We start from the raw sequence: 18734 nt of genomic DNA on the forward strand, positions 1-18734 counted from the left end.
CAATGATATTTTATCCCCATTTTATAGATAAAGAAACTGAGGCTCAGAGAAATGAAATGGTAGCATCAAGTGTGACTTGAAGCCAAGTCTTCCTAACTTCAAACACAGCACGATATCTGTGTCCCTCATAAACATCTTCTCTCCACCTATACAGCCACCCCCTTGGTGCAGACCCTCATCCCCTTTCACAACCTAACCTGGTCCCTTTCTACCTTTCCAGCCTTCCTACATCTTGCTCTCTTCCACATATTCCACAACCCAGGGCAATGGCCTTCTGACTGATTCTCACATGTAACACTCTGTCTCTTGACTCCCTGCCTTGGCTATGGCTGTCCCCCAGGCCTGGCATGCTAGGATGCTCTTCCCTGCTGCCTGCTCGCTTCCTTGGTTCCCTCAAGGGTCAGCTAAAAGCCCACCTTCTACAAGAGGCCTTTCCTAGCCTCTCTCCCCCATCCCCACACACCAGTGCTTTCCCTCTGATATTGCCTTTGATTTATCATGTATATATGCATGCACATGGGCATATGCTACATATACACATCTATATTATAGATTGTGTTTGGATGTGGTTGTTTGTCTGTTGTCTCCCATCAGACTTTGAGCTCCTTGAGGGGAGAGATCCTTCTTTGCCTTTCTTTGCACAATCAGTGCTTAGCACCGTGTCTAACACAGTGTAGGCACAATAAAAGCTTATTGACTTGACTTGACTTGTTGTGTGCTTTGTCTGTTCAAGAGGATTGATGTTCTTCTATGCCTTTGCATGAGGTGAGCCCAGGAGTGGGCCTAGATGAGACTGTGGGCAGAAGCTTTGGCAGAGGGTTTGGCTGGCATACAATATATACTGAGCGGGTTCTTAGTCTCTGTTCCTGTGTCTCCCCTAATTATGCCATACACCTGGCAGTTCTTCTTCAGATTTCACACATACACACACACACCCTCTGAATTCCTCATAATCCCTTTGAATTATTCTGTGATGCCACATTAGTATATGGAATCCACAATCCATGATTTGTAATGGAAAGAGTTCCCCTCGCCCATCTCCTTAATGTCCACAAGAATACTTTTAAAAAGAGACATCTATTTCATAATAAAACTTCCTTTTTTCCTTTAAGAAATCCAACCATTTCCCACTCCCCGTCAAACACATACAAAGAAATACCTTAGCTAGATTGAATTAAGTTCTGAAATTTTGAAAACACTTCTAGCATTCAGCTTTAGTTAACAAGGAAGGTCCAGACAGATCAATATTAACTCATTCAAAAACATAATTAAGTGCAAACCGTGTGCCAGGATTGTGCCAGATGCTTGATATACAAAGATAAAAATGACAGTCATTGGCCTTCTACTGAGGGAGATGTCGATAGGGTGAGATACAACAGGTACGTCCCCAGCAGTGGAAAGAATGCTGAACTCGGGGTCACAGAGCACAAGTTTGAATCCAGCTACCTCTTGTTGTATCTTTTATGACCTTGGGCAAGTCACTTCCTGGTTCTATGCCTTAGGATCCTTATCTGCAAAATGAAGGGTTTAAACTAAATGGCCTCTGAGAACCCTCCCAACTCTAGATCTAAGACCTTTTGTATATTGTTCAGTCATGTCTGGCTCTAAGTGATCCCAAGGACAATTGGTATATGTATGTATGTATGTGTACGCACACACATACATAGACATATAAGCAAGACACACATGCACTGTGTGTGTGTGTGTGTGTGTGTGTGTGTGTGTTAGGAAGTGATGGGGCAAATGGAAAGCTCTAAGAAATTTCAAGGAAAGCAAGAAAAGATCCTTTATAAAATCAGCCTTAAGTCGGCTGCCTCTTTTCTTCAGGGTCTCATGGAATGGCTGTGCCTTAGTGGAAACACCATCAACAAGAGCCTGGTCCTCATTGTTGGCAGGTTTGTGACCTCAATTTGATCAGGCCATCCAAGGTTGAACAGGCTCTGGGTGATTGAATCACTATAACCAAATTCATGAGAGACTCATTTAAAACCAGAATGCCAATTTATTAAATTATAATGGGAAATATGTCTTTTCTAATGAGGGAAACATTTGCATTCCACCAACATGGATAGGGAGGGAGAAAAGGAGGGGAGGAAGAGGGAATAAGCATTTATATGGTGCCTACTGCATGCCAGATATTGTGCTAAGCATTTTTTATAAATATGATCTCATTTTGAGTCTTACAATGACCCTGCAAGGTAGGTGCTGTTATTATTTTACAGTGGAGGAAACTGAGGCAAAGAGAGGTTAGGTTACTTGTCTGAGGCTGGATTTGAGCTCAGGTATTCCTGACTCCAGGCCCAACACTCCATCCACTTAAGCACCTTTGTGATATCAATGTGCCTCAGAAACTGAATCTATAATTAGAAGTTAATTTGGTTTATTGGTGGAATGTTGAGAGTAAGGACTGTTTCATTTTTTTTTTTTTTTAGTAAGGCAAGTGGGGTTAAGTGACTTGTCCAGGGTCACACAGCTAGTAAGTGTTAAGTGTCTGAGGCCGGATTTGAACTCAGGTACTCCTGACTCCAGGGCCAGTGCTCTATCCACTGCGCCATCTAGCTGCCCCCAGGACTGTTTCATTTTTGAGTCTGGCACATAGTAGGTATTTCATAAATGCTTGTTGCTTCATTCATTCATTCATTCACTCAGGTCCTCTGACTCCAAATCTGGAATTCTTTCCATCTGCACCAAACTGTCTGTATGCATCCAAGAATACAGTTTTATTTTTAATTGATTATATTTCAAGGAGCTGTTTCCTGTGACATATAGGGAGTAATCTCAGTAAACTACTTCCCAAATTCACAGTTTAGGATGATTATTTCAGGGAAGAATTTCCAATTCAATACATTTTATGCTGAATCTTAGATTCCCAAAAGCACAGACTTCAAAGTTGATAGGTTCTTAGCTACCATCGCAAGGCGTAGAGCTGGCTGATCTCACCTGTAGGTGTTGGCTTGCATCTCTTGAACCTGGAGCCCACTATCCATTGACCATATGTTTTTCTTGTTTTTCTATTTTGTGAGGCAACTGGGGTTAAGTGACTTGCTCAGGGTCACACAGTTAGTACATGTCAAGTGTCTGAGGCTGGATTTGAACTCAGGTCCTCTTGAATCCAGGGCCAGTGCTCTATCTACTGTGCCACCTAGCTGCCCCGACCATATGCTTTTCAAGAAAACCTTAGATTGCCACGAAAAGAGAGAAGGGGCACTGTACTGTTAAGGGCTAAAATTCTAGCTAGTCTGTCTAAAATATCTAATGAGTGGTCGCCAATAAATTATAAGCTTTAGCAAGAGTTAGACTTTTAAGCATTTATTAAGGAGAATAAGAATTTGGTAAAGAGAGAGAGAAAGGCCTAGATTCCTATCTATTAAAGGGAGAGCACATTTCTAGCTCCGCTCTCCACCAGAGTCCAAAGGAAAGAGTGTGAGACTGAGCGCCAGTCTCTTCCTTCCTCCTCCCACTAGCACGCGTCACTTCCTGACGCCAAAGAAAAGACTCCTGGTCTTGCCCTCAAAGACCTTCGCTTCATGGGCGGAACTCTTCTACAGTAAGTCTCCAGCAGGTGGCGTCATTCCAATCGTTACAGTACCTAGGCTTATCTCAGGAGCTTCTTCTGTCTTCCTTGTTAGGGTGCCACAATAAATCTCAACCTACATATATCCTGTGATTTTTTTTTTCCTTAATCCTTGGTATAGATGTTCTACTTGTCATTCCTAGGTAGGATAACTTGGGCCTCAAATTCAATAAGTCAATGAATCAAGCATTGATAAAATACCTACTATGTGCTAAGCTCTGAATTAGGTGATGAGAATATAAAGACATAAATAAAACAGTCCCCACTGTGAAGGAGCTTACATTCCAATGGAGAAGATTACATGAACATATGGGCATGTACAGGTATATACGGTAACCTTGGAGAGGAAAGGACTAGCAGCTGGTGGTAGGGTAGGGATAGGAGAAGACAGGAAAATCCCCATGTGTAAGGAGGCATTTGAGATGAGTCTTGAAGGAACTCAGAGATTCTAAGAGTAGAGGTAAGAAGGGAGAATGTTGCAAGCATGAGGTTCAGCGAGTGCAAAAGCAAGGGTGTCATGTATGTATAACAGTCAGCAGGCCAGTGTAGCTGGACCACAGCATATATGGAGGGAAGCAATGTATTAGAAGACAGGGGTTGGATTCGTGATCTTCCCAGCTGTGAAAGAAGAAGGTAGCACAACAAAAGAAAGATCTCTGGGGATTCAATGACTGGAAGATCTACAGATACTTTCCTCCACTGGTCACCAAAACTCCATGAGGTCAGTCATATTGGTTTCTTTGAGGATGAGACTATTTCTAATAGATGCATCCTAGTTTGGGAATTATAGCCCCTGGCTTCCATTCCCTCTCCCATTGCTGGCCAGGAGCCCTCATCTTGTACCTCTGTGCCTCAGCTTCCCTTCCTTTGAATCCAAGGTCATGTTTCAGCTTCATGAGGTGAAGCATTTTGAGTTGTGAGAGCACTTAGAGTTCAGCAAGTCCAACTACCGACACAATCTCACAATTTCACTTCTGACCTCATCCCTCAACTGAAACTGCTCTCTCCAGAACTACCAATGATCTCTTAATTAACAAATCTGATTGCCTTTTCTCAATCCTCATTCTCTTGACTTCTCTGCTCTCTCCTCATGAACACTGTCTCTCCTCCCTGGGTTTCAGTGCCACTGCCTTCTCCTTCCTTCTTTTTTTCCTCCTATCTGTTTTGCTCCTCTTTCTTAGGGGCCATTGCTGCATTATCCATTCCCTGCCCACTAAGTATGGGTGACCCTCCTCCCCCACCAAAACTCTACTCCTTACCTTCTTCTCTCTTTTGAGGATTTCATCAGCTCCCATAGGTTCAATTACCATCTCTAAACAAATGACTCCCATATGTGTGTGAATAGATAGATAGATAGATAGATAGATAGATAGATAGATAGATAGATAGATAGATAGATAGATAGATGATAGATAGATAGATAGATAATACCCTTAGTCTCTCTTTTGAACTCCAGTCCCACATCACCAACTCTCTATTAGACATTTCTAGCTGAATGTCCTGTAGTCATCTCAAATTCAATACATCTAAAATAGATCTCATTATACCCACCCTTCTTAATTTCCCTGTTTCTGTTGATGGTACTACCCACCTTATAGTCACCTAGGTTTATAAACCCAAAGTCATCCCTAACTCTTCAGCCTCAGTCTCTTTCCAACCCCCCACCCCAACCCGGGCCATTCCAATCCACTGCCAAGTCTTATCAGTTCTTTACAATGTCTCTGGCATCCATCTCCTCTCCAATCACACAGCCAACACCCTACTTCATCACCTCTCATAAGGACCACTGCAACAGCCTTTTAAATTGTCTCCATACCTTAAATCTCTCTCCTCCAATCCATCTTCCATATAGCTGGAAAGTGATTTTACTCAAGGACAGGTCTGACCATGTCACTCTGCTGTTCAATAAACACCAGATGTTCCATATTATCTCTAGGATTAAATATAAACTCCTGTTTGACATTTAAAGCCCTTCATAAACTGTCTCCAACCTATCTTTTCAAGATTATTACACTTTACTTCCTTCATGAACTTTACAGGCCAGCCAGACTGGCCACTTGCTCTTGTGTACATGCAGGGATGCGCTGGTCAGTGTTTAATAACCAGCTCTACAAAACAACAACAACAACAACAACATACCATTAAGTTTAATCTGCATTATTAACATTTTCTTTAAAAATCTAGACAATCAACAAAACAATAAATCAGGACCTGATTTATAGCATTTGTCAATTTCAGAGGTTTAAATATTCCCGCTGAAATTTGAACAATCTGCTTGAGCTAGCTCCAGCACACCACTGGTTGTGCGTGACATTCTAGCTTCCATTTCCATGCTCTTGCACAGGTTGTCCTCCATGTCTAGAATATTCTCCCTCCTTATCCCTGAATCTTAAACTCCCTCACTTCTTTCATGGCTCAGATCCATTGTCACCTCTCATATTAGGTCTTTCCTGACTTCCCCCCACCCCAGCTGCTGATGTTCCTTCCCCCAAATTATTCTCCATTTATTCCACACATAGTTTGTATTTCCTTGTATGTGTATGTATTGTTCCCCCTAATAAAATGTAAGCTCCAGGAAGGCAGAAATTCTTTTGGTTTTCTGTCTTATTCTCATAACTTAGTGAAGTGCCAGAGTAGGTACTTAATAAGGGCTTATTGATTGATTGACAAGGCAGGTATCCTTCTAACAGGACCCCTGACTACAGTATTCCAATATTTGCTTGAGTATAGCTAGTAAAAGGGTGTCTACTACCTCACAATGAAGCCCACAGAGGGGAAGACCTTCCAGGCGATCAATGGAAACCTATGTCTGGAGTCCTAGACATCAGATCAGGACTGGAGATAGCTAATTGTTATTCACCCTTGAAGTAAGGAAAATTGAAAGTGTGATAGAAGAGGACATTGCCAAGAGAGGAGTTGCAGTGGAGGGTGTTTCCACTTTGAGAATTCCCTAAATCTTATGAAATGACAGGTCTTAACTTTAAGGGAAAAAAATAGTAGTTTATAGTGGGTAGTGTTTTATCCCATCGATATCCTCGTTGACTACCTGGAAGGCCATCCTTTGTGACCCATGCTAGCAATAGTTATTTGCCAAGTTGGAGAAATGGCAGTTGAGAAGAAAGGGACAGAGTAATTGAAGCACAGAGGAAGGTGAGTAGGAGTCCCCACTACAGTGAGGGACCCCTATGTTTGCCAAAGTCCTACTCCTTGACTTCATGGAACATAATCATTACTTTGCTTTCAGGTTCTCTGCCCTAACAGCCCCCTCACTGATCTATGATAGTGCCCCAAGGTTTGCTGGTGGACAACAGAGGCATTTAATGACCCTAAAGACCTAGCTGCTCATAGCCCCCATTTTGGTAGGTCCAGAGGCACAGAAACAGTTAGTTATAGAGCTCGTGCGTCCAACTCCATCAAGGGAGTGGGTCTCTTTCATTCCCCAGTACCCAGGGTCTGACACCGGCTTAGCCACTTATTAGCTATGTGACCTTGGATAAATTATTTAACCTCCCTTCCCTTATCTTTGAAATAAGGCAGTTGGTTGGAAGAGATGATCTCTAAGGTATCTTCCAGTTAGAGACCATATGGCCCTATGCTAAAATGAGGAAAGGGTTATAAACTAGGACCTCTAGGAAGGGATTTAAGAAATTGAAATTATTTGCTCTACTATTTACTAGCTGTGTGACTTTGGGAAACTCATGTCACTTCTCTGAGCCTCAGTTTCCCTATTTGTAAATTGAAAGCATTAGGCTAGAGGATCTCTAAATTCCAGCTTTAAATCTTCTGATCTATTACCGGGAAAAAAAGATTAAGAAGCCTTAATAATGAGTTCCAAATGGATAAAGAATATACACTGAGTGGGATGGCATTGTACAAAGTCAATTTTAATTCTTTTTTTCTTTTGGTCCAGATCTATGATTTCATTGGAATAGGGAACTATTGGAAACAAAGTACAACTGTAATCTTATTTAAAAATTGCCTGGGGACCCTTCAAAGTAAAGTGACTTGCCCAGGACCACCCATCAGAGGCAAGACTTGAGAATACAGGTCTTCCTGACTTGGAGGCTGGCTCTCTATCCACTGCACCACGCTGCTTCTCACTTACTGTCAGCCTCTTCCTTTCCTGAGAAGCATCAGGTTATGGGATGTGAGATCTCAGTTCCCTTCCTCCATCCCTCACAACTCAATCTCATCTCCAACTCCTAAGAGGATTTTCCAGACCAATGAAGCTTAGCTATTTAAGTGTCTCAACTTTTATCTTAACCACTTTAAAGGAGTTCTTTCTCAAATGTATCACACACGCCCTTACATCCCTGTCTTATTAAATGGATGCACTGAACACCATGGATCCTGCCTTGATGGCTCTTCGTCTTCCTTATTAGAGAGGGCTCCAACACAGTGATGCCCCCCAGGGATTCCTTTGAGACAGAAGGACTGTTTGTCCCCACCCTTAATGGTCCAGTTCAGCTTTTAGAATCTTCCCATTTTGTTTTATAGTTTTGGCTTTTGGTTTGGTCGTTGTTGTTGCTGTTGTTATTGTTGTTGTTTTGGGGGGGGGGTTGTCTCCTCTTTAATGTCAGGCTGACTTCTCTTTGCAATCAGTGAAGACCTGTCTCTAAGAAGTTCTATCTCCTCTTCTAATTTGCTGTTTGGAATCTGCTATGAGCTTGGAAATTATGTGGAAAAGCTTTTGGAAAGTGTGCCCAGGAACACAGATTTTCGGTTAGAAGGGATCAGGGAAGTGACTTACTCTAAACCCCTCATTTTTCAGATAAAAATGACAAAATGGAAGAGCTGGGATTTGAACTCCCTGTCTCTGGCTCCACAGCCAATGTGTTTTCCACCATACCACCCCACCTATCTAAATGAAAGGAGCTCTCCTATGGGGAGGTTATGTGGGCTTTAATGCATGGGATCTATGGCATCCATTTTTTTACATCCATTTTCACTGTTCAAAGCTTCTTCCTTGCCTACATTCCAGGTAGTTAAGGCTCCCAAATAACTGTTTTTACCTTACATGAAAGGCATAATGGGAGGAACACAGACTCTGGAGTCATAGGAACTACATTCAAATCCTACTTCCATTATTTACTATCTGTGTGACTCTAACCCTCCCTGGTCCTCAGTTTCCTCATCTATAAAATGAAGGGGTTGGACTAGATGACCTCCAAGGTCTCTTCCAGCTCTAGCTCTATGAGCCTATGTCTGTGTAGATAAATAGTGCTGGGAGTTATTTGCATGGTGCTTTGCCCCTTACAAAGGGCTTTCCTTATACATTATTTCATTGGTGGCAGCATGGTATCGTAGTCACTTCTTTGGATGCAGCATCAGGAAAGACCTGAATTGAAATCCCTTCTCTGATATCTACTAGCTAAGAGATCATGGGCAGCTAGCTGGTGCAGTGGATAAAACACTGGAGTCAGGAAGACCTGAGTTCGATTCCAGCCTCAGACCCTTTGACCCTAGGCAAATCACTTAACCTCTGCTTACCTCTGTTTCCTCATTTGTAAAATGAGGATAACAATAACACATGCCTTGTAGGGTTGTTATGAGGATCAAATGGGATAATAACAGTACCTGGCACACAGGAAGTGCTATATACATGTTAGTCGTCGTTGTTGTTGTTGATGATGGCAATGATATAACTGTTCCTGAGCTATGAAATAGAGATGACAATATACATGTAGGGTACTTACACACTCATAGAGTTGTTATGAGGATCACAGATCCAGAGCTGGAAGGAATCTTAACAGGGCATCTAATCCAACCCCCTTGTTTCACAAATGAGCTAAGAGAGGTTAAGTGATGCACATGGGCTCAGATTTAAACCCTGGCCCCTGTCTTCTAAATCCAAAAACATCCCATTAAACCTCCCTGACTCCTCAAAAAAAAACCCAAAACATATGTACATGCATAGAAAAAATATGTAAAGCGCTTTGTAAACCTTAAATGTTATATAAGTGTCAGTTATTTTTATTTGATCTTATGAGGTAGTAGGACTGTTATTATACCCTTTTTTTTTTTTGCGGGGCAATGGGGATTAAGTGACTTGCCCAGGGTCACACAGCTAGTAAGTGTCAAGTGTCTGAGGCCGGATTTGAACTCAGGTACTCCTGAATCCAGGGCCGGTGCTTTATCCACTGCGCCACCTAGCCGCCCCCTATACCCATTTCTTAGATAAGGGCAATGGCTTGATTTAGGGGAGTTTGAGGTTCATATGAGTTACACAACATGCCCAAGGTCACAGGGCTAGTAAAGACAAGTCTTCTGACACCTAATTCAGTTCTTCCTCCTACCCACCTTCCCCCCATTATATCTACCCTTAATCCAACTCATTGATTGATATGTATGAAAGAAGATATCCCTTGGAATTCAAGCCATAGAGCATCCCTAGCCAAAGTGCCCCATATAAATTACCTGAAAGATACCCTGAGCAACCTCCCTGAACAACAGGGAAGAAAGTGGCCCAGCATAAGGCTCTAGGTTCCTTCAGAATTCACTGGACCCACATTTGTTACTTCAGGGAGTGGTCAAGCCGAGAGCTATCCAAAGAAAAACATGGGGGAAAATCCCTACGAGATCTATGGATAGAAGAAAAAATTTTAATCAAATAAGGACTAGAGAGGATATCAGAAGATAAAATGGATGACTTGAATAAAATAAACATTTTTAAATTTTACATAAAATATCCAATGTAGCTAAGATGAAAATGGAAACATTTAGGAAAAATATTTACAAGTTCCTCTGATACTGATCTCATTTCTAAGTTTACATAAGGGACTGGTTCACATTTATAAAAATAAGAGCCATTCCTCAACTGATAAATGGTCTAAGGATATGATCAGGTAGTTCTCATAGAAAGAAACTCAAGCTATCTATAAGTTATATGGAAAAATCCAAATCACTACTAATTAGAGAAATGCAAATTAAATCAGTTCTGAGATTCCTTCTCACACCCTCCTCACACAAAAAGGAAAATTATCAATGTTGAAAGGGTTGTGGGAAAATAGGACCTGTTAATGAATACAATCATTATGAAAAGTAATTTTGAATTATACACAAAAGTTACTAAACAGTGACCCAGAATATACTTCTAGGTATACTGTGAAGCCAAAAAAAGATCAAAGAAATAGGAAAAAGTCTTATATGTAACACACAAATATTTATAGCACCTTTTTCATGGCAGCAAAAAATCAGAAACTAAAGGGATGTCCCTCAGTTGAAAAATGGCTGAGTAATTTGTGGTAGATGAATGTGATATAAGAAATGAGGAAATAGATTATTTCAAAGAGACATGAAAAGACTTGTATGAACTAGTACAGAGTGAAGTGAGCAGGACTAAATGAATAATATACTATAACATTAATATTCCAAAAGTGAACAACTTTGAAGACTTTTATAGACTGATGAAGAACGAAATGAACAGAACTAGAACTGATACAATATGAAAAACAACTTTAAATGCTATAAGAACCATAATCGATATAATGACCATCCATGATTCTAGAAAATAGATGATGAAACATGCTTTCCACCTCCCGTTAGAGAGATTAGATTTTAGAATGCAAAATTTATATCTATCTATCATCTATTTATCTATATCTGTGGGTGTACGCATATATGTATATGCACATATATATGCATAAATATTTATATGTAGCCAACAGAGGGCATTTGTTTTGTTTGACTATGCATATTTATTATGAGGAACTTATTTTTCTTTTCTCCTTTTTTAATGAAGCAAGAGGTAGAAAAAAATAGATTTCTGTAATTTTTTTTTAAGTTTTCAATAGAGAAGTAGGGAGGTGCTAGAGATGTGTAATGTTGCACACACTTTCAGATGAAGTCCCTATATTCTTAACAAATTACAGGAGACCTCTCATGGAGTGGAGGTAAATTATGTAAAAATACATCAAGAGAATTAAAAAAAATAAACCATCAAAAAGGAAGATCAGACTATAGTCATCTGTGTATTTTAATACTGGTTCTCAATGGGCTTGTGAGAGGGTTCATCATGGGGCTAGTTGCCCACTCTAGGCCTTAGTCCCACTGCCTACCACTACCCACCACTCCAGGCCCCCTTCCCTCCTAAAGCAATCATAAATTCTCTAGCATTATTTCCATGTAAAGTTTCATAGCCTCTGATTTCATCAACTTTCAGGGATTTTTAAGATTATCTATTTTAACCCCTTCATTTTACATATGAGGAAACTGAAGTCCACCTCACTTTACCAGGAATGTCATTTAGTCTTGTCTCCTCCTTTCCTTTGGTCTAGAAAGTGTCCCAGGTCCCCATTTGTTGACTTCTCTTCATCTCTGTATTTGTATACCAAGCAGCCCTGTTCTCCTGACTCCTAAACTGTGTTGTCTCTTAGGTGACACACCTTTTCTGAAGATTTCCAGATGAACTAATTGATTAATGGAAAAGCATTTATTGAGTTCTTACTATATGCCAAGCACTGGGGGTACAAAATACAAAAAGCAAAGATAGTTCTTACCTCTTCAAGGAGTTTACATTCTAATGGGTGAGACAAGATCCAAAAGGGAGTAAGAGCCAAGGAGGAAAAGTTCAGAGACATTGAAAAAGTTACAGGAATGTGAGTATGGGAATAGACTGATACATCCCATTCAGGAACAAAGGTAGAATTGATTTGATTGTGTTTATGCTTCCAGAACTGGAGGGAGACGGGATGGGAGGAAGAGGTGGCTGAGGAGAGGCTACAGAGAAGCAATGGCTAGAGAGTCAGGAGTCACATGAATCCCGGCTGGGACTTTTCCTGAAATCGTGGTTGAGGAGAGGCACTCACCAATCAGATCTCCATAACCCAGAGAAATCTGTGTGACTGAAGCTTTTTATGTCTTTGATGGGTCAAAAGCCTTCCCACTCCCCTAAACTAAGCCATTGCCCAGAAAAACCCATTGGATAGTAGGCACTTAACAATACTGTTAGCTGATTTATTGGCCTGTAATTTCCTCAGGTGGCAGTCGGTATGTAATTTATAGTCTTAGAGAGCTGCCCCCCAAAGGGATTAGTGTCAAAAGGTCATTAAGTGTGAAAGGTGTCATTTGAACCTGGGTCATGTTGACTGCAGGTAAAACACTATATACTACAATGTCTTTATTGGACTGTCTAAAATCATGTTTTGAACCCATCTCTTGACTTTAAAATATTTCTGAAATATATGTTTCCCTGTCTTTTAAAACAGAATGTAATTTAAACTTCTTGAAAAATCTCTGGGTTACTTAGCTGGTGAGCAGCTGAGTCTAAAACTGAACCAAGGTTCAAATCCCAACTTGGACATTTGCTTGTTGTGTGACCTGCCCCCATATTCATCAGCTTGGGGTCTCAGATTCCTCATCTGTAAAATAAAGGGACTGGAAGAGATGATCTCCAAATTAACTTCTTGCACTAAATTTACGATGTGCTCATTTTCATGGAGGTAGTATACGTCAGATGAATGTCAGAACATGAGCCCAGGTCTTCTTGACTCCAGGGTTGGCCCCTAGCGTGTTCTTATACCCTCATTCAGGGATTGCTAATCCCTAATGGGCCTTGGTCCTGCTCACTCTGGGGCACCCCAAACAAGGCAACTCAATGACTACTGGGGGCTCTGGACACCAGAAGGTATTGACTTGCTTTTTAAGAGAGTGCTTCTGGTGGAAAGTCATACACACCAATGGAAGGCTGCTCAGGGCTCTGGTGTCATCCTACTATGTTCCAGACACTGTGCCAAGAGCTGGGATACAAAGAGAAAACAAAGTCCCTGATCTCAAGGAGCTCACAGTCTATTGGGGGGAAACAATATGTAAACAACTATGTAGAAATAAGATGTCAACAGAATAAACTGGAGATTCTAGGGAAGGCACTAGCATTAAGGAGGACTGAGAAAGTTTTCCTGCAGAAGGCAGGACTTTAGTTGAGATTTGAAGGAAGCCAGGGAAGCCTGGAGGCAGAGATGAGATGGGAGACTTCCAAGCATGGGAGAGAGGAGACATCTACTGGAAGATACTGACTGGGGCTAGGGGAAGGAAGACAAAAGCCTCATGCTGGTATGTGACAATGGAGCATCTCAGAGACCCACATTTAACACTAGGGAATTGGAGAGCTGTGGCTCACTCTGTTAGGCTTGGGAAGATTGTGGTAGGTGCAACTGAAGCTGTAAAGCACTGGGGCAGCTTGAAAGGAATCTCTTATTTCTGCTGGAAACCTTGGAGTATCTTTAGGACCCTTGTAGACTTCAGAGCAAATGAAGAGAACCCTCAGCTCCTCCAAACAGTCACCTCTGCAGGAGAAGAGAGGGCCCTAGCCACAACCATCACCCCAGCAAGGATGTGACATGCAAGGGGACACAAAAGAGGCCCTCTTTGAAACACAAAGGACAAGAAGAGTGGGGAAGCAGAAAGAGGAAAGGAGAGTTTGAATTCAGGAAGACCTAAGTTCAAGTCCTGATTTTGATACCTACCAGCTGTGTGACCCTGGGTGAGTCATATAACCCCTCAAGGCTCCGGACATTTCTCTAAGACTATAAATTCTGGGATGCTGATCTATGTCGGGAGTGGGAGTTTCCATAATGACAGAGTCACAAATCCAAAATAACACCCAAAATAAACAAACACAAAAGTACACATCTTTTTTTTTTTTAAGTGGGAGGAGGAAGGAAGGGATCAGAATCATGATTTCATCAGTATAGAGAACTTCCAGTGAAGAAACTCCTTCTATCAATGTAAAACAGACCCCTGTCTGAAAGTTAGAGTCTTAGAAAGCTGTCTCAGGGCACTGAGAAGTTCTCTGACTTGTCCAGAGCCACACAGTTAGTATGTGTCAGTGACAAGACTAGAACCCAGGTCTTTTTGACTCTAAGACTTATTCTTTATCCGCTCTACCACACTCTCTCTTAATAAACACACATCCAGTATTTTTAATGCCAGAAAATTCTGCTCACTATGACACCTGGCTATTTTGATAAAGGAGTTAACAATGCCTTTCACACAGTAAATGCTTAATAAATTGATTAAATCAACAGTTTCAAGGCAATGGCAGCAAGAACCACATAGGGGGAACCATTTTCCAACCTCATCCAGGGTGCAGAAATGCCTTGTCCCAGCTATGCCTGGGGAAGGGGTAGGGAGTGAGAGGCAGGTACTTACCTCCCTTAGCAACTCAATGCCATCCAACTGCTCCTGCTGCTGCTGGGCAACAGTAACCCCCAACACCAGTGTATGGATGCAGCAGGAGACCACAGAGATGAGCACGATAGGAGTGAGACTGAGGGGCAGCGTGATGAAGAAGGAGAAGACGAAGAAGGCCTGCCAGCCCACCGTGTCGCTGGCCGCATGGGAGCGAGCGAAGTTCAGGCCGAGGTAAGAGAAGATCTGGGCGGTGATCAGCAGCCATAGCAGGTAGGGGACCACCTTCCTGCTTACTCTGTCTGGGAGAAGGCCCTTCTTACAGAGGACAAAGAGGATGATGTCCAGCAGCAGCCCCACCCCGGCTACCACAATGGGAGCCAGCTTGTCACTGGAATAGACCACCGCACACATGATCACCACATAGCAATCGAAGAGGGCAGCGAAGATCACCAGGACCAGGAGGGTCTCGTGGCGTTGCCTCTTGAAATAAGTCTGATACAGATTCTCTAGGGACTCTGGGATGAAAGTCAGGCGCATGAAGCGGGGCAGGCAGAGGCAGGAGCCCGTGTTCCTGACGGAGATTTCATGGGTCCGGCCACCTGCCCGGTCAGGATCCGAAGGCAAGCTGACCGAGTACTCGGCAGACTGGTCGGCCGAGTACTCGGGCTCCGAGAAGCCCTGGTTCCTGGGCATTCTGAAAGGTGTTTAGTCTCAGGTCTACTCAGAGAACTAAAAAAGAGAAAGAAGGGCTGAAGGTTCCTCTAGTAGGCCTGTCCTAGCAGGACCCCATCAGGCCTGGGGGGCTGCTTTTCCAAGGGCCTCTTCTTGTCTGGGGCTGAAGAACACCCTTTGACGACGGGAACAGAGCCTGGTTTGAGGTTTCTGAGCAGCAGGTGGAACTGGATCCTCTGAAACTTCAAAAGACATTGCTAAGAGAGGGTCCTCCTCCACTCTACCCTGCTTCTTGTTCATGACTGTTCCCTGTTGACCCTTCCATCCCCCATAACCCAATGCAGACTCTCCCCTGCAAGAGGCTGCAGAAACAAACCTTACCCACCCACACCCTCTCAGTCACACACACACACACACACACACACACACACACACACACACACAGAGTCAATCTCCCCTCCCTGTCTCTTGTAGAGGCCTGGCAACCTGTCTTTTCACTAGCATTTGGTTTCCTCTCTGGCATTCGATTCAAAAAATATTTCTTAAGTGCCTAGTCTTTGTAAAGCACTGGACATCTTTTGCTCTCTCTCTTTGAAAACTCTGCCCCTCTTTCCTTTACCTATTAAATTCATTCCAGGCCCAAACCTTGAAGATTTGGAATAAAATGGGTTGGGGGGGGGAGCGGTGAAGGGGAGAGGAGAGAAAGAAAAGCAGCCCTTGAGAATCCTGTCTTCTTCTGCCCCTTCTCTTGTGCCTCCCAACCTCGAACTGGAAGTGAGAGGGCATAGATACACACCCCTCTACAGCCTGCCAGGGTGAGCTCTATCTTTCTGTCTAGTTTTCCCTTCTGATCTCTAAGCGTCTCCTCCCCCGCAGGATGAGAAAGAAGGTGGGCCCTTCCACCCACCTCCTTCTGGGGTTTATTCCCTCTATTTACCTGTGAGAGGTGGGGGAAGAGCCTCCACTGCTCAATTCCCTGGGCTGTGCCCACTCAGGACTGTAGGATCGGTGGGACTGAGAGAGCAGGCAGGTAGGCAAGCCGGGTGTTCCTGAAGCCCTCGGAGGCTGCTTATCCGTACACTCCTCCGCGTTGGGCAGACCTCTCCATCCCCGCCAGCAGCGCGCCCGAGCTTGGCAGCAGATCCCACCCCACAGTCCTCGACTGCTGGGCTCTGGATGGGAGGAGGTCAGGACTGTCCCTCAGCAGCCAGATGTGCCCAGCCGCAGGAGGAGGAAGAAGGAAGAAAGAGGCGGTAACGTCGGAGGAGAAGGGATGGAAAATTCAGGGGAAGCAGCCAAGCGCGGCAGCCGCCGCTGTCTCGCACCGCTCGCAGGGCTGTTCGCTGGCGCTGGCGCTGGCGCTGGCGCTGGCTCTGGCGGGGAGCACTGCTTTCCCGGAGCTGGCTTCACAGCCGGCGCTGGCACAGCCTGCTTGTCTTCCCGGCTGCGGGACTCTGCCCGCCCGCCCGCAGCCTACCTTTCCTCTCTCTTTAACGGGCGCTGCGGGGCTTCAGCAGCGAGGGGCTCAGTCGGGGCCCTCCTTCCGCGGAGAGGCGTAGAAAACGGAGGCAGAGGCCGGGCAAGCCGGCTAGCATCCTCGGCAGCCACCCCCAGCACCGGCCGGCTGGCCGCTCCCAAGCTCCCCTTGGCCCCAGAGGCAGTCGCCCCTAGCTCTTCCTGCTCCTCTCCGCGCCGCCGCCGCCCCCGCACGCCTGCGGGGAGCCCCCCGCATCCAGTGCGGGCTGGAGCAATCGGGCGCCTCGGAGCTCGGCGCTAAGCGTGCCGGGCCCCAAGCCGACTGACAGTGCTGGCCTCTGCTGCTCTCTTTCGCTCTCCCCACCCGCCCGACTGGGGTTGTTTTCTTTCCTTTCTTTTTTTCTTTCTTTCTTTTCCCTCCCTGGCAGTGGTTGCTGCGTTTTTCTTCCGTCCCTCCTCTTTTGCTTCCAAAGCTAGCAGAGAGTCCCTGGGAGACTGCCGGGTGGAGGTCCTCATGGGGCTGGAGGAGGAGCCAGTCCCCTCCCTCCTATGATCAAGTCACACACAGAGTTTGAGTGCAGAGAGAAGGGAACCTCCAGACCTAGACCCTGGCAAGCTTAACATAGGAAGAGATGAAAGAAGAGAGAAGGAAGAAGAAAGAAGAAAAGGGGAGGAGGAAGAGAAGAGAAATAAAGAAGAGACAAGAAACAGGAAGGAAGAAAAGAAAAGAAGAAAAAGAAGGGGAAGGAAAATACAGTAGAAGAAAGAGAAGAGGGTGGGGAGGTGGGAGTGAAGAAAAGAGGAGTAGGAGGAAGAGAAGAGAAAGAGGAGGTTGGGAAGAAGAGAAAAAGGAGGACGAGATCCTTAAGAGTTAAAATTGAAAGGAAGCACAGAGGTGATCTGGTTTATCCCTTAACCAAATCATGAAAACCGTCTACACTATTAACATTTCCAACACTTGTTAGACAAAGAATTTACTTCCCCTTCCTGGAAACCCACTCATTGTTAGTCAATGATCATTTATTAAATCCTTAATGGATGCAAAACGCTGGGAATACAATACAAGCAGAAAAATAATCTCTGCTCTCAAAGTAGTGTCAAAGTGTCTGAGGTCGAATTTGAACTCAGGTTCTCCTGAAGCTGGTGCTTTATCCACTGCGCCACCTAGCTGCCCCCCAAGGAGCTTACACTTTAATGGAAGAAGATAGGATATAAAAGGAAAGGGGTTTTTTTTTTTGGGGGGGGGGTAGGCAGGTGGGTTTTTTTCCTTTGTCAAGTGGGAATCCGCTTTATAATTTCAGTTCTGTTCAATTCCTCGAGTTTTCCGTACGCACTGAGGATACTAAAACAGAAGATAAAACAGTCCCTGCCCTCAAGGAGTTTACACTCTTTTGGGGAAAACTTCTGTTCCTTGCTCTTAGTCCTATCCTCTGGATTCTCTAACAAAGCCAATCTAATCCCTATGTTCCATGACAATACTTTCAGTATCAAAGATCATAACCACCCCTGGGTCATCTCTAGATAAAGTATCTCCAGTTGCATCAACTGACCCCAGTATTAACATGGTCTCCAGTTCTTGTACTGATCACCTTCTGGATTCATTCCACCTTGTCAGCTAGTTGTCTTAGAGAAGTTTAATTTCTCTGCTTCCTAGTGGTCCCTTTCTCCTGAACCTTTAATCTCTTCCCCACTTTTGAATTCAAAGGAAAAGGAGAAAGAAGGGAGAGAGGAGGATGTGAGGGTGAGAGAATATGATGGGAGGGGGTACTTTGCATAAATGAAGGCACTGTCAGGTCCTACCAAACTAGAAAGGCTTCATTCAGTTAGGATCCTGGTAACAGACTGATGATGTCAGAGGGTGAACCTCCCTACGCATCACAGA

The 18734-nt window shown here is 43.9% G+C and overlaps 1 protein-coding gene across 3 annotated transcripts in view; it reads right to left on the reverse strand.

Moving 5' to 3' along the window:
- The window catches only part of ADCY3 (adenylate cyclase 3), a 130071-nt gene extending 112906 nt beyond the window's left edge, over positions 1 to 17165 (reverse strand). For 2 of the 3 annotated variants that reach the window (XM_043989255.1, XM_043989253.1), the window contains exons 1-2: positions 16314 to 17165; positions 14723 to 15618 (exon numbers count right to left, since the gene is read on the reverse strand). In XM_043989255.1, coding sequence (XP_043845190.1) covers positions 14723 to 15397 — 675 coding nt within the window. In that variant the 5' untranslated portion in view covers positions 15398 to 15618; positions 16314 to 17165. The remainder of the gene's footprint in view (positions 1 to 14722; positions 15619 to 16313) is intronic. The other variant, XM_043989254.1, reaches the window with a different exon arrangement.
- Positions 17166 to 18734: the final 1569 nt, after the last annotated feature.

The sequence above is a fragment of the Dromiciops gliroides genome, chromosome 2 (genome assembly GCF_019393635.1).
Source record: "Dromiciops gliroides isolate mDroGli1 chromosome 2, mDroGli1.pri, whole genome shotgun sequence".
In the NCBI taxonomy this organism is placed as follows: Eukaryota; Metazoa; Chordata; class Mammalia; order Microbiotheria; family Microbiotheriidae; genus Dromiciops; species Dromiciops gliroides.